This window comes from Oncorhynchus mykiss, chromosome 1 (genome assembly GCF_057628025.1).
Source record: "Oncorhynchus mykiss isolate SJ-2025 chromosome 1, ASM5762802v1, whole genome shotgun sequence".
Taxonomy (NCBI): Eukaryota; Metazoa; Chordata; class Actinopteri; order Salmoniformes; family Salmonidae; genus Oncorhynchus; species Oncorhynchus mykiss.
The window spans coordinates 56,231,473-56,248,251 of record NC_143022.1 but is presented as its reverse complement, the minus strand read 5'-3'; the positions used below and the strand labels follow the sequence as shown (position 1 = coordinate 56,248,251).

The following is a 16,779-nucleotide window of genomic DNA, read 5'->3' as shown; positions in this document are numbered from 1 at the left end:
TGCTCAAAAAAATAAAGGGAACACTAAAATAACACATCCTAGATCTGAATGAATGAAATATTCTTATTAAATACTTTTTTCTTTACATAGTTGAATGTGCTGACAACAAAATCACACAAAAATGATCAATGGAAATCAAATTTATCAACCCATGGAGGTCTGGATTTGGAGTCACACTCAAAATTAAAGTGGAAAACCACACTACAGGCCAATCCAACTTTGATATAATGTCCTTAAAACAAGTCAAAATGAGGCTGTGTGTGGCCTCCACGTGCCTATATGACCTCCCTACAAAGCCTGGGCATGCTCCTGATGAGGTGGCGGATGGTCTCCTGCAAACACAGCAAACCTTCTGGATTTGTACCTTGTCAGCTCAGGGATTTGAACTTGCAACCATTTTGGTTACAAGTCCACCACTCTAACCACTAGGCTACCTGCCACCCCAATAGTACAGAGCCAGAGGTGGATGGAAGTATGAAATCCTTGGACAGACCAATGATATCGAACCTGACTGCGACTTTAAGACGAGTGTCCGTGCAATGTTACCTCTCGTCGCAGAAGGAATATAATAAAAACCCTCAACATGTTGTAAGTTGAATCTGAATGATGTGGTTTTGTGGCTATTCAATCCATGGCTTGAAAAGTCACACAAATAGAATCCTATAATGTTCTCCTTATTAGCCTGAACTTCTCCAAAATGTAATAATGATGTATAAAATGTGTAACAGTTACCTCTTTAGAAATGTGGGAAAGGGCCATTAAATATCCACAATGTGATATAATGTGGTGCGCTGAAGTTGTACACTACATAACAAGATGGCATGAAACCTTAATTTGCTCAAGAAAAGACTTCCGCCATTTCTATCTGGTTTCTACTATGTGACTGACAGCTGTATTTCACCAGTGGTAATACTGTAATTGACAATGGATAATGGAGTAAAGGGTTTATATCACTGACCTAGAACTGTAAGATACACTGTAAGAACTGTAAGATGCAAGGCATGTAATTACACAGCTCATAACATTTTAACCCCTTTTTATTATTTACAAAATATTTTTTGTTGTGGCGTGCTTTCATAGAAGTTGATTATTATTATTTGGCAAATTATCAAAAGCTGCTTTGCCTTTTTTCAAGTATTCTAAAGTCTTCCAAAATTAATGTCTACATTTTGTACAAATCAGGTTCAATAAAGTGTTTTCCCCTATAATTAACACAGAAGAGACCTGGCCGGGTGGTGACAGCACGACAAAGCCTATTCCCCCCCTCAGGAAACTAAAAAGATTTGGCATGGGTCCTGAGATCCTCAAAAGGTTCTACAGCTGCAACATTGAGAGCACCCCAGTCATAGACTGGTTGCATCACTGCCGGTACGGCAATTCCTCGGCCTCTGACCGCAAGGCACTACAGATGGTAGTGCATACAGCCCAGTACATCACTGGGGCTAAGCTGCCTGCCATCCAGGACCTCTACACCAGGCGTGTCAGAGGAAGGCCCTAAAAATTGTCAAAGACCCCAGCCACCCCAGTCATAGACTGTTCTCTCTACTACCGCATGGCAAGCGGTACCGGGGTGCCCAGTCTAGGACAAAAAGGCTTCTCAACAGTTTTTGCCCCCAATCCATAAGACTCCTGAACAGGTAATCAAATGGTTACCCGGACTATTTGCATTGTGTGCCCCTCCCCAACCCCTCTTTTACGCTACTGCTACTCTCTGTTCATCACATATGCATAGTCACTTTAACCATATCTACATGTACATACTACCTCAATCAGCCTGACTAACCGGTGTCTGTATGTAGCCTCGCTACTTTTATAGCCTCGCTACTGTATATAGCCTGTCTTTTTACTGTTGTTTTATTTCTTTACTTACCTATTGTTCACCTAACACCTACCTTTTTTGCACTATTGGTTCAAGCCTGTAAGTAAGCAGTTCACTGTAAGGTTTGAACGTTGATTTGATTTGAGAAAAACAATTACTTAATATGAAAAGTGTTCAGACAAAACACAACAAATTTTTGTTATACAAACAACAGTACAGTATTTTATTATTTTATACAAACCTTGTGTTGCAATTCCAGTCATTTCTATAGTTCAAAAATACATTTTGCAGAGGAGTTCCATTGTTCCATAGAATTCTAATATTTGTTTCCAGGATATAGACAGTACACATATCCACATACAAAAACGATTCCGCTAAAATCTTCTAAAATATGTATTTCTGAGCTTCTTGGAACATGGTCAACGACATTCATGATCATTGAAGAAATATTATAATTTTGTTCATAGTGTTGTTTGTTTATGTTTAATTTTGTAACTATAGCTTTATTACAACTATCAATAGAAGTTGAGTTCTTTACATTTTCTGTTAAAAATAACATAGGATGGCCTAAAACTATGAAGACTGACTTATATGTCAAGTTTCCTACTGAAAAGAATGTAAAGATTTTTTTTTAACCCTTAAAACAAATAAAAACACATAACAAGATTGTTTTCGTGAAAAGACATGAACATGAGTGTATAGACAGAGATTGTTGGGTTGTTGTTGTTTTGAGAAGGACAAAGCGCTTAGCGGCAGAGACAGATGCTACATCCCAAATGACACCCTATTCCTTATATATTGCACTACTTTTGACCAGGGCCCTCTGGTCTAAAGTAGTGCACTATATAACAGATAGGGTGTCATTTTGGACACAGTCAGAGACACTGGCTGAGTGTTTGGCAAAGGAGGGTGACGATTGTGCTGCTGAAGTAAGCCAGAAGTCACACCTGCTGTGTCTCAGTCAGTCCTCAAGCTTCACTCTTTAGTTGTCACTCTGTCCTCTTCCCTAGAAAAAAAAGAAGAAAAAGTCAGTTGTTTGGATTCAATTGGGCTATTCTCAGTCAAACGGCAAAGTGCATTTTGACAGGGTGGCTATGAAATTCCTTTCAGCATATGAATTGCTTTATTTTCTGCAGTGTTGGGTTTGTGTTTTCATGTTGTTTTGGAGAACCTGCTTTTCCAGTTTAGTGACAAATGCATACCTGCTAAGGAGTATACCATCAGTATTCAACATCTCCTTAACAAACAGAATTTCAACCAGTTTTGCCCGCTGGGTTTGTCCTATGGTGGTCTAATAAATGAGATCCGACCTACCTTTTCCTCCCTTTCCCTTGGGCTTAGAGGAGCATGGCTTGGTCACCGTGATGGTGGCCTCGCAGTCTAACTTGAACAGGTCTTTCTTCAGGGTTCCTGACCGGCTCTTGGTGCCGGTGGTCGTGTCACACTCACCCCAATTGGTGAACCTGTACTTGCAGTCAGCTAGAAAGAAATACCATCTATTTTATCATATAAAACATGTTAATCTAATTCCGTTATGATTAGAGACCAGAGTTTTTCCTGACCACGATGAGACCTGACCAGTGACCATGAAAAACTATGGGCCCTAGTTACTAATGATGATGGTACAGAATGCAGATACATGTAGTATATTTACATATATGTGAATATATGTATGTACTGTATGTGTCTGTCAGGACCACATCCATCTCCAACATTTGCCCTCGTACCACCAAAGGCCTTCTTCCAGTTGCAGGGAATATTGCACTTGTGTTTGGTGGTGTGCTCACTGCAGGTGGCCTCACGGAACCCATCTCCACAGTCACCAGCATTGGGCACACATTTGCCAAAGCGCTTCTCAGCACACTCTGCTTTGCCCCCCTCTTTGGCTTTCTGACCTGTGGCACCAAAAATAAAACAAATAAATAATTGAATTGATTTTGCCGGACATTTGCAGTAACACAACATAACTTGAGCTCCTTCAAAGGGATACATTTTTTTTTATCTGACATATTGTACACACTAATGTAGTTTGATCACATCTCACCTTTTTTGTCACCATGTTTGTGTGCTGCTTCTGCTGTGACCATCAAGGCCACAAGCAGCACAAGTGTCATTGAGAACACACCTTGCATTCTGTGGAGAGAAAATGTAATATCATTATCAACATATTATTGGAAAGTTTACTAGCCACTGGGCTGAAAGAGATGATCAAAACACATTATGGTTCTATGTATGTCCTATATCTTTTTTATGCTTTTGGGAGTTGTAACTTGTGAGTGACCATGGTCGAGTTCCTGCCCGACTACAGTCATGGCCAAAAGTTTTGAGAATGACACAAATATTAATTTCCACAAGGTTTGCTATTTCAGTGCCTTTAGATATTATTGTCAGATGTTACTATGGAATACTGAAGTATAATTACAAGCATTTCACAAGTGTCAAAGGCTTTTATTGACAATTAACATGAAGTTGATGTGAAGAGTCAATATTTGCAGTGTTGACCCTCTTTTTCAAGACCTCTGCAATCCGCCCTGGCATGCTGTCAATTAACATCTGGGCCATATGGTGGCACTGATGGCAGCCCATTCTTGCATAATCAATGCTTGGAGTATGTCAGAATTTGTTGGTTTTTGTTCGTCCACCCGCCTCTTGAGGATTGACCACACGTTCTGAATAGGATTAAGGTCTGGGGAGTTTCCTAGCCATGGACCCAAAATATTGACGTTTTGTTCCCTGAGCCACTTAGTTATCACTTTGCCTTATGGCAAGGTGCTCCTTCATGCTGGAAAAGGCATTGTTCGTCACCAAACTGTTCCTGGATAGTTGGGAGAAGTTGCTCTCGGAGGATGTTGGTACCATTCTTTATTCATGGCTGTGTTCTTCGGCAAAACTGTGAGTGAGCCCACTACCTTGGCTGTGAAGCAACCCCACACATGAATGGTCTCAGGATGCTTTACTGTTTACACAGGACTGATGGTAGTGCTCACCTTGTCTTCTCTGGACAAGCTTTGGTCCAGATGCCCAAAAGAATCGGAAAGGGGATTCATCAGCGAAAATGACTTTACCCCAGTCTTCAGCAGTCCAATCGCTGTACCTTTTGCAGAATATCAGTCTGTCCTTGATGTTTTTCCTGGAGAGAAGTGGCTTCTTTGCTGCCCTTCTTGACACCATGCCATCCTCCAAAAGTCTTCGCCCCACTGTGCGTGCAGATGCACTCACACCTGCCTGCTGCCATTCCTGAGCAAGCTCTGTGCTGGTGGTGCCCCAATCCCGCAGCTGAATCAACTTTAGGAGATGGTCCTGGCGCTTGCTGGACTTTCTTTGGCGCCCTGAAGCCTTCTTCACAACAATTGAACCGCTCTCCTTGAATTTCTCGATGATCCAATATATGGTTGATGTAGGTGCAATCTTACTGGCATATCCTTGCCTGTGAAACGCTTTTTGTGCAAAGCAATGATGACGGCACATGTTTCCTTGCAGGTAATCATTGTTGACAGAGGAAGAACAATGGTTCCAAGCACCACCCTCCTTTTGAAGCTTCCAGTCTGTTATTCAAACTCAATCAGCATGACAGAGTGATGTCCAGCCTTGTACTCGTCAACACTCATACCTGTGTTAACGAGAGAATCACTGACATGATGTCAGCTGGTACTTTTGTGGCAGGGCTGAAATGTAGTGGAAATGTTTTTTGGGGATTCAGTTCATTTGCATGGCAAAGAGGGACTTTGCAGTTAATTGCAATTCATCTGATCACTCTTCATAACATTCTGGAGTATATGCAAATTGCCTTCATACAAACTGAAGCAGCAGACTTTGTGAAAATTAATATTTGTGTCATTCTCAAAACTTTTGGCCACGACTGTAGATGCGTAGGCATTTTAAAAATATTTATTTTTATTTCACCTTGATTTAACCAGGTAGGCCAGTTGAGAACAAGTTCTCATTTACAACTGCGATCTTGCCAAGATAAAGCAAAGCAGTGCGACAAAAACAACAACACAGAGTTAGACATAAACAAACGTACAGTTAATAATACAAAATAAAATAAAAATAGAAATGTAGAAGAGTAGAGAGGTAGGCAATAAATAGGCCCTAGAGGCAAAAATAATTACAATTTAGCATTAATACTGAAGTGATAGATGTGCAGATGATGATGTGCACGATGTGCATGATCTTACCTCATTTGCACACACTGTATATAGACTGTTTCTACTGTATTATTGACTGTATGTTTGCTTATTCCATGTGTAACTTTTTGTTGTTCTTTTTGTCACACTGCTTTGCTTTATCTTGGCAAGGTCGCAGTTGTAAATGAGAACTTGTTCTCAACTGGCCTACCTGGTTAAATCAACGTGAAATAAAAAAATAAAAACTGCACGTAGAGATATTGGGGTGCAAACGAGCAAGAGGGTAAGTAATAATATGGGGATGAGGTAGTTGGGTGGGCTATTTACAGATTGACTGTGTACAGGTACAGTGATCAATAAGCTGCTCAGACAGCTGATGCTTTAAATTAGGGAAGGAGAAAAAAGACTCCAGCTTCAGAGATTTTTGCAATTCGTTCCAGTCATTGGCAGCAGAGAACTGGAAGGAAAGGCGGCCAAAGGGTGTGTTGGCTTTGGGGATGACCAGTGCAATATACCTGCTGGAGAACGAGCTACTAGTGGGTGTTGCCAGTGAGCTGAGATAAGGCTGGGCTTTACCTAGCAAAGACTTATAGATGACCTGGAGCCAGTAGGTTTTGCGACAGATATGTAGTAAGGGCCAGCCAACGAGAGCATACAGGTCGCAGTGGTGGGTAGTATATGGGGCTTTGGTGATAAAACGGATGGCACTGTGATAGACTACATCCAGTTCGCTGAGTAGAGTGTTGGAGGCTATTTTGTAAATGACATCGCCGAAATCAAGGATCAGTAGGATAGTCCGTTAAGAGGGTATGTTTGGAGGCGTGAGTGAAGGAGGCTTTGTTGCGAAATAGGAAGCCGATTCTAGATTTAATTTTGGATTGGAGATGATTAATGTGAGTCTGGAAGGAGAGTTTACAGTCTAACCAGACACCTAGGTATTTGTAGTTGTCCACATATTCTAGGTCAGAACCTTCCAGGGTAGTGATGCTAGTCGGGCGGAAGGGTGCCGGCAGCAATCGGTTGAAGAGCATGCACTTAGTTTTACTAGCATTTAAAAGCAGTTGGAGGCCACGGAAGGAGTGTTGTATGGCATTGAAGCTCGTTTGTAGGTTTGTTAGCACAGTGTCCAAAGAAGGGCCAGATGTATACAGAATGGTGTCGTCTGCGTAGAGTTGGATCACAGAATCACCAGCAGCAAGAGCGACATCATTGACATATACAGAGAAAAGAGTTGGCCTGAGAATTGAACCCTGTGGCACCCCCAGAGAGACTGCCAGAGTACCGGACAACAGGCCATCTGATTTGACACACTGAACTCTATCTGAGAAGTAGTTGGTGAACCAGGCAAGGCAGTCATTTGAGAAGCCAAGGCTATTGAGTCTGCTGATAAGAATGCAATGATTGAAAGAGTTCAAAGAGTTGAAGAGTTGCTGCACGGGATGCTGAGATGTTGGCCGGGGTAGGGGTAGCCAGGTGGAAAGCATGGCCAGCCGTGGGAGAATGCGTATTGAAATAATCGATTATCGTAGATTTATCGGTGGTGACATTGTTTCCTATCCTCAGTGCAGTGGGCAGCTGGGAGGAGGTGCTCTTATTCTCCATAGGCTTTACAGTGTCCCAGAACTTTTTGGAATTAGTTCTACAGGAAGCAAATTTCTGTTTGAAAAAGCTAGCCTTAGCTTTCCTAACTGAGTACATTTGTTCCTGACTTCCCTGAAAAGTTGCATATCGCGGGGGCTATTCGATGCTAATGCATAACGCCACAGGATGTTTTTGTGCTGGTCAAGGGCAGTCAAGTCTGGGGTGTTCTTAGTTCTACATTTTTTGAATGGGACATGCTTATTTAAGATGGAGAGGAAAGCACTTTTGAAGAGCAGCCAGGCATCCTCACAGGTGAGGTCAATATCCTTCCAGGATACCCGGGCCATGTCGATTAGAAAGGCCTGCTGACTGAAGTGTTTTAGAGCGTTTGACAGTGATGAGGGGTGGTCGTTTGACCGCAGACCCATTACGCACGCAGGCAATGAGGCAGTGATCACTGAGATCCTGGTTGAAGACAGCAGAGGTGTATTTCGAGGGCAGGTTGGTCAGGATGATATCTAAGGCGGTGCCCATGGTTATGAATTTAGGGTTATAACTGAAGTGAATAAAACAAAGTTAGGGAGAAGGCTTCTAATGTTTACATGCATGCAACCAATGCTTTTACGGTTACAGAAGTCAACAAATGAGAGCGCCTGGGGAATTGGAGTGATGCTGAGGGCTGCAGGGCCTGGGTTAACCTCTACATTTACCAGAGGAACAAAGGAGGCGTTGCATTGCATCAACCAATGGTTGCGTGCCACCTCATCGAATGTTGAATTGGGCATCAAATTACTAATGCCGCGTTCATGTGCTAGTCAGAATTAGGAAACTTTCTAACTTTGTACCTATGTTTGTCCATCACATACAACCACCAACTGTTTGTTCATCGCTCTTGATCTAGATGGCAACTCAGCGCAAATGCGCATGTGCCAACTGAATCTCAACAAGTACACAGTCAGTACTTGTATTTGATTAACGTTTATTGACAGCAAACACAGAAAGACACATAACTACAGAGGGCAAACATAGGTACAAGGTTAGCATTTAATAAAAACATTTTTTTTAAGTATTGGTCTTGGGTGAACCAATGTAGTCAGACCTGAATTCCAAAAAGTCTGGTCTCATCAGAAACTTCCTTCACCATGGAGTGGAGTTTAGTCAGCTACCGTGCCTTCAGAAAGTATTCATACCCCTTGACTTATTCCACATTTTGTTGTGTTACAGCCTGAATTAAAAGCATATATGTTTCTTACCCATCTACACACAATACCCCATAATGACAAAGTGAAAACATGTTTTTAGAACTATCTCATTTAAGTATTCACACCTCCATACATGTTAGAATCACCTTTGGAAGTGATTACAGCTGTGAGTCCTTCTGGGTAAGTCTCTAAGAGCTTTGCACACCTGGACTGTGCAATATTTGCACATTATTCTTTTAAAAATTCTTCAAGTTCTGTCACATTGGTTGTTGATCATTGCTAGACAGCCATTTCTAAGTCTTACCATAGATTTTCAAATTGATTCAAGTCAAAACTGTAACTAGGTCACTCAAACATTCATTGCCGTCTTGGTAAGCAACTCCAGTGTATATTTGGCCTTGTGTTTTAGATTATTGTCCTGCTGAAAGGTGAATTTGTCTACCAGTGTCTGTTCGAAAGCAGACTGAACCAAATTTTCCTCTAGGATTTGGCTTGTGCTTAGCTCTATACCATTTATTTTTATCCCCCCAAAAACTCCCTAGTCCTTGCCGATGACAATCATATCCATTACATAATGCGGCCACCACCGTGCTTGAAAATATGAAGAGTGATACTCAGTGATGTGTTGTGTTGGATTTGCCCCAAACATAACGCTTTGTATTCAGGACATAAAGTTCATTTCTTTGCCAATTTTTTTGCAGTTTTACTTTAGTGCCTTATAAACAGGATGCATGATTTGGAATATGTTTTATTTTGTACAGGCTTTCTTCTTTTCATTCTGTCGTTTAGGTTAGTATTGTGGAGTAACTACATCCTCAGTTTTTTCCTATCACAGCCATAAAACTCGGTAACTGTTTTAAAGTCACTATTGGCCTCATGGTGAAATCCCTGAGCGGTTCCCTTCCTCTCTAGCAACTGAGTTAGGAAGGCCACCTGAATCTTTGTAGTGACTAGGTGTCTTGCTACACCATCCTAAGTGTAATTACTAACATCACCATGCTCAAAGGGATAATCAATGTCTCCTTTTTTATTTTTACCTATCTACCAATAGGTGACCTTCTTAGCAAGCCATTGGAAAACCTACCTGGTCTTTGTGGTTGAATCGGTGTTTAAAATTCACTGCGCGACTGAGGGACCATACAGATAATTGTATGTGTTGGGTACAGAGATGAGGTAGTCATTCAAAATATGTTAAACACTATTATTCCACACAGAGTGAGTCCATGCAACTTATGTGACTTGTTAAGCAAATGTATACTCCTGAACTTATTTAAGCATGCCATAAAATGGTGGAATACTTATTGACTCAAAACATTTCAGCTTTTCAATTTTTGTTAATTTGTAAAAAATAAAAATAAAAACATACACTAAACAAAAAATATAAATGCAACATGTAAAGTGTTGGTTCCATGTTTCATGAGCTGAAATAAAATATCCCAGAAATGTTCCATATGCACAAAAAGCTTATTTCTCTCAAATTTTGTGCACAAATTTGTTTACATCCCTGTTAGTGAGCATTTTGCCAAGATAATCTATTCACCTAACAAGTGTTGCATATCAAGAAGCTGATTAAACAGCATGACCATTACACAAGTACACCTTGTGCTGGGGACAATAAAAGGCCACTCTAAAATGTGCAGTTTTGTCACACAACAGAACGCCACAGATGTTTCAAGTTTGAGGGAGCGTACAATTGATATGCTGACTGCAGGAACGTCCACCAGAGCTGTTGCCAGAGAATTTTATATTCATTTCTTTACCATAAGCAGCTCCCAACGCCATTTTAGAGAACTAGGCAGTACATCCAATCGGCCTCACAACAGCAGACTAAGTGTAACCACGCCAGCCCAGGACCTCCACATCTGGCTTCACCTGAGAAATCGTCTGTACCTGTCAGATGGCAGACAGCGTCTACGGCATTCGTGTGGATGAACTGTTTGCTGATGTCAACGTTGTGAACAGAGTGTCCCATGGTGGCGGTGAAGTTATGGTATGGGTGGGATGCATGTTTGGGATGCTCTGTGTCGACGTGTACAACAGCGTGTTCCATTGCCAGCCAATATCCAGCAACTTCGCAGAGTCATTGAAGAGGAGTGGGACAACATTCCACAGGCCACAATCGAAAGCCTGATCAACTCTATTTGAAGAAGATGTGTCGCACTGCATGAGGCAAATGGTGGTCGCAAATGCTGGACTGGTTTTATGATCCACACCCTTGCTTTTTTTAAAGAAATCTGTGACCAACAGATGCATCTGTATTCCCAGTCATGTGAAATCCATAGACTAGGGCCTAATTCATTTATTTAAATTGAATGATTTCCTTATATGAACTGTAACTCAGTAAAAATCTTTGAAATTGTTGCATGTTGCATTTATATTTTTGTTCAGTGTAATTTCACTTTGACATTATGGGTTATTGTGTGTAGGCCAGGGACACAAAGTCTCAATTTAGTCTAAATTCAGGCTGTAATATGGAATGTGGAAAAAGTCAAGGGTGTGAATAATTTCTGAAGGCACTATATGTGTTGCTATGAGTTACTGCACCTCAATGCAGTACACTGTACTTATTATAACATACTTTGTTCTGTTTTCAGTCAGTTTATAGATAACTTTACTTTGAAGTTACTCTGCAGTTAACTGTCCTTCATCTTAGTTGGTGGATCATTTTAGCCTATGAACATAGCCTACTAATATCTGTATTTTTGTTTCCATGATTACATGGATAACCACGCAAATACACTGCCATTCAAAAGTTTGGGGTCACTTAGAAATGTCCTTGTTTTTGAAAGAAAAGCAAATGTTTTGTCCATTAAAATAACATCAAATTCATCAGAAGTACAGTGTAGACATTGTTAATGTTGTAAATGACTATTGTAGCTGGAAACGGCTGATTTTTTTATGGAATATCTACAGTTGAAGTCAGAAGTTTACATACACCTTAGCCAAATACATTTAAACTCAGTTTTTCACAATTCCTGACATTTAATCCTAGTAAAAATTCCCTGTTAGGATCACCACTTTATTTTAAGAATGTGAAATGTCAGAATAATGATAAAGATAATTATTTATTTCAGATTTTATTTATTTCATCACATTCCCAGTGGGTCAGATGTTTACATACACTCAATTAGTATTTGGTAGCATTGCCTTTAAATTGTTTAACTTGGGTCAAACGTTTTGGGTAGCCTTCCACAATCTTCCCACAATAAGTTGGGTGAATTTTGGTCCATTCCTCCTGACAGAGTCAGGTTTGTAGGACTCCTTGCTCGCACTCGCTTTCTCAGTTCTGTCCATACATTTTCTATAGGATTGAGGTCAGGGCTTCGTGATGGCCACTTGAATACCTTGACTTTATCGTTCTTCAGTCATTTTGCCACAACTTTGGAAGTGTGCTTGCGGTCATTGTCGATTTGGAAGACCCATTTGCGACCAAGCTTTAACTTCCTGACTGATGTCTTGAGATGTTGCTTCAATATATCTATATAATTTTCCTCCCTCATGATGCCATTTATTTTGTGACGTGTACCAGCCTCCTGCAGCAAAGCATCCCCCACAACATGATGCTGCCACCCCCAGGCTTCACGGTTGGGATGGTGTTCTTCGGCTTGCAAGCCTCACCCTTTTTCCTCCAAACATAACGATAGTCATTATGGCCAAACAGCTCTATTTTTGTTTCATCAGACCAGAGGACATTTCTCCAAAAAGTACGATCTTTGTCCCCATGGCAAGTTGCAATCCGTAGTCTTTTATGACGGTTCATCTCTAGGAAACAGAACCCATCTCCTTCCTGAGCGGTATGACGGCTACATGGTCCCATGGTGTTTATACTTGCGTACTATTGTTTGTACAGATGAACGTGGTACCTACATGCGTTTAGAAATTGCTCCCAAGGATAAACCAGACTTGTGGAGGTCTACAAAAGAAAATTCTGAGGTCTTGGCTGATTTATTTAGATTTTCCCATGATGTCAAGCAAAGAGGCACTGGGTTTAATGGTAGGCCTTAAAATACATCCACAGGTACACCTCCAATTGACTCAAATGATGACAATTAGCCTATCAGAAGCTTCTAAAGCCATGACATCATTTTCTGAAATTTTCCAAGCTGTTTAAAGTCACAGTCAACTTAGTGTATGTAAACTTCTGACCCACTGGAATTGTGACACAATGAATTTTAAGTGAAATAATCTGTCTGTAAGCAATTGTTGGAAAAATTAAATGAGTCATGCACAAAGTAGATGTCCTAACCGACTTGCCAAAACTATAGTTTGATAACAAGACATTTGTGGAGTGGTTGAAAAACTAGTTTTAATGACTCCAACCTAAGTGTATGTAAACTTCCGACTTCAGCTGAACATAGGTGTACAGAGGCCCATTATCAGCAACCATCACTCCTGTGTTCCAATGGCACATTGTGTTAGCTAATCCAAGTTTATCATTTTAAAAGGCTAATTGATCATTGGAAAACCGTTTTGCAATTATGTTAGCACAGCTGAAAACTGTTGTTCTGATTAAAGAAGCAATAAAACGGGCCATCTTTAGACTAGTTGAGTATCTGGAGCATCAGTATATGTGGGTTCCATTACAGGCTCTAAATGGCCAGAAACAAATAACTTTCTTCTGAAACTGGTCAGTCTAATCTTGTTCTGAGAAATGAAAGCTATTCCATGTTAGAAATTGCCAAGAAACTGAAGATCTTGTACAACGCTGTGTCCTACTCCCTTCACAGAACAGGGCAAACTGGCTCTAACCAGAATAGAAAGAGGAGTGGGAGGCCCCGGTGCACAACTGAGCGAGAGGACAAGTATATTAGAGTGTCTAGTTTGAGAAACAGACGCCTCACAAGTCCTCAACTGGCAGCTTCATTAAATAGTACCCGCAAAACACCAATCTCAACACCAAGAGTGAAGAGGCGACTCCTGGATGCTGGCCTTCTAGGCAGAGTTCCTCTGTCCAGTGTCTGTGTTCTTTTGACAATCTTAATCTTTTATTTTTATTGGCCAGTCAGAGATATTACTTTTTCTTTGCAACTCTGCCTAGAAGGCCAGCATCCCGTAGTTGCCTCTTTACTCTTGACGTTATGCTGATGCTCCAGATATTAAACTAGTCTAAAGAAGGCCTGTGTTATTGCTTCTTTAATCAGAATAACAGTTTTCAGCTGTGCTAACATGATTGCAAAAGGGTTTTCTAATGATCAATTAGCCTTTTAAAACGATAAACTTGGATTAGCTAACACAACGTGCCATTGGAACACAGGAGTGATGGTTGCTGATTATGGGCCTCTATACGCCTATGAAGATATTCCAGCTACAGCTACAATAGTCATTTACAACATTACCAATGTCTACACTGTATGTCTGATCAATTTTATGTTATTTTAATGGACCAAACATTTTATTTTCTTTCAAAAACAAGGACATTTCTAAGTGACCCCAAACCTTTGAACGGTAGTGTACACCACTTACAGACATTTTCCTGTTGACAGTTATGCATGATGAAAGTAGGCCAATGGTTTCTAACATTGCTCTTATCCGATCATAATATTTTGCCTAGATAACCTTTGTCTCACTGAATCAACTGAACGCCTTCAAGCCTTCTGCTATTACTTGATGAGTGCTCAATCAACAAGTACGGCAGTATATCCCTTTAATATGTGGGCCACAGGCATCCCCTTTGAATACATTAAATGTGTCAATAACCCATACATCTCTCCCTGTCCCGTCCCCCCCCCCCCCCCCCCCATTACCGGGCTGGGAAATTACAGAGTCTTCTTTGAGAGTTCAGTTTCAAGAGAAAGGCCTCCATTAAATGAGTCCGTTCTTTCACACGTCAGCCGGCCGAGCAAATCCCGCTCGTCTCCCGGCCCCAAATGTGGAGGGCTTCTCCGGGCTTTTGTGTGAACAGAACAGGCTCTCAGCAGGCTCCCTCTCCCTCTCTGTGCTCCAGCCATGCGGAGGGAGAGGCCAAGCGCTTGCTGAAAGGCCTTTAGAGTCCCCTCAAAGGAATACTGATTCATTGGACCAAAACAAAGGGCCTTCTTGCCTGTTTTCATTTCTCTCAAAAGCCCTAACACAGATCCCATGCCACATCTTAGGAGCAAGGCCTCTCCACTGTCTAGCTGAATGTAAACCTATTTGCATAAGGAGACAATGAAGTCTTAAGATGAAGAAAATAAGCGTGATGCCCCCTTTGGTAGATGCGAGGGCAGTACATTTTGAGAACTTCCTCATGAACCGGAGAGTTCACTCTCCCAAAAGGCAAACTTCATGAAAGTCGTTTAAAGATGATCTTGAACGCAGATCCGTCGTGGATCTCTAGAACACAATTATCATATCAACCAAACACTGGATAAACAATGTGAATCAAGGTTTTACTAAGACATGACCTTGTTATAACCATGGAACCAACATGCGTAGACATACTGAACAAATAGACAATGTGAGCTGAGGATGTCACAACTATTCACAGCTACTTCACAACAACTGTCTCACAACTACATACAAGACAAGCAAAGTTTTGGAAAATAAAATCTTTAAAAGTTGTTGTCAAGTTAGGGAGCAACAAAAGAGTGGTGGGGGTGCATTCCATTCCTCCAATCACTCGTCCTCAGTTCAATCATGACTTACTTATAAAGCTTGAATATAGTCTCATATAGGATTACCTTACCATGCCATGCCTTATAACCTAAAACTAGACAAAAGTGTGTGGAAAATCTCTGGCAGGATTGACATCCTGCAAGTGCCCGAAGAGTGTTGCTTTAATTGGGAGTAAAATAAACCCCCAAGGCAAACAATGAGCTAGCCATGGTATCTTCCTACAGGGTCAGATGAATCCCAACATTTTGATGGTTTTGACAGGAGAACAAACACATTTAGAAACCACACTGTCTGATGATTGTCCCATAATGAATAGAAACCACCTTTTTTCTACCATTAAAACTCAATTAATTAGATCACTTGCACTATCAAAAGCTGAATTTACTTTCCCATATTTGAATTGAACAATTATATCTGATTGAATAATTACATCTGATTCTGGTTTAGGTGGTAAAACGTGTAAGCTAAACAAGTAACACCATAGGATACGCTTTCTAACACCTAGTAGAGTTGGGCTAAATGATAACACAGTGATGCTCTTGTAGGAATGTGAAAACAACGTTTTTTTTAAAATCTCCCTCCCATTGTAAGAAGTCTTAAAACGGTATATTCAAAATTTACCTTAAGAGTTTGAGAATATAGAGTAAAAACCCAGTCTGTAGCGATATGGTATTTGATTGTTCGTAAAACAAATTGGAGATTTGGTTTGTGCGTAATGCGCACTTCCCAGCCTACCAATGCATGCACTTGTTCTGAACATCGACAGCAAATCAGTGAACAAAGAAACAATGTAAATAACATATGGATATGGTCTATGATTGTTAATAATGAATGCCTTAAACTGACAACAAATGCGGGATTAGAAAACAGTGCGTCAACTTACTTCATTCTCACAAACAGGCAACTTCACAGTCAAATCACTATACCGGTTGTGTAGTCGTTTGCTTTCCGCACCCAGACTACAGCTTGCGTTTACTGTGTCGTCCTACTTTTTTTTTCGAAACTAGTTTGAGCTGGTCGCATATGAACAATGTTTAAATCTACCACTCGGTGACATCACTTATCCATGTGGCATCACTTTAATCCATATAATGGGAGGCAAAAACAAGCTCATCTAATTTGCATTATATACAGTGGTCATGATTTCTGAGACCTGCCTGCTTCATGAATTATTATTCATTCAAACGTGTTTTACAGTAAGTTTTTCACGTAGACCTTTTTTGTGACATCCCTTTTATTATTGTTAAATACACCTGTTCTCATTAAGTAACACGGTAGACTCTCAAATATACTAATATTGCATTTAATAGAGCCTTAAATGCAAATATTATGTCAGTGTTAAGTTACAATCCAAAATTCTGAACCACATGTCTGTTATAAGAATGTAAAGAGGTATGGGGGAAACCTGCAGAATGGCAGGTGAATTGCAAGCCAAAGAGCTGAATAGAATATACAG

The 16,779-nt window shown here is 40.6% G+C and overlaps 1 protein-coding gene across 1 annotated transcript; it reads right to left on the bottom strand.

The window, feature by feature from the left end:
- Positions 1 to 2,012: 2,012 nt before the first annotated feature.
- On the bottom strand, positions 2,013 to 16,458 carry LOC110525344 (midkine-A). The gene is made up of 5 exons (XM_021605381.3): positions 16,207 to 16,458; positions 3,864 to 3,952; positions 3,547 to 3,714; positions 3,134 to 3,298; positions 2,013 to 2,825 (listed from the first exon to the last, which is right to left on the bottom strand). The coding sequence occupies exons 1-5, from the start codon at positions 16,209 to 16,211 to the stop codon at positions 2,809 to 2,811; spliced, it is 444 nt and encodes a 147-aa protein (XP_021461056.1). The 5' UTR covers positions 16,212 to 16,458; the 3' UTR covers positions 2,013 to 2,808.
- Positions 16,459 to 16,779: the final 321 nt, after the last annotated feature.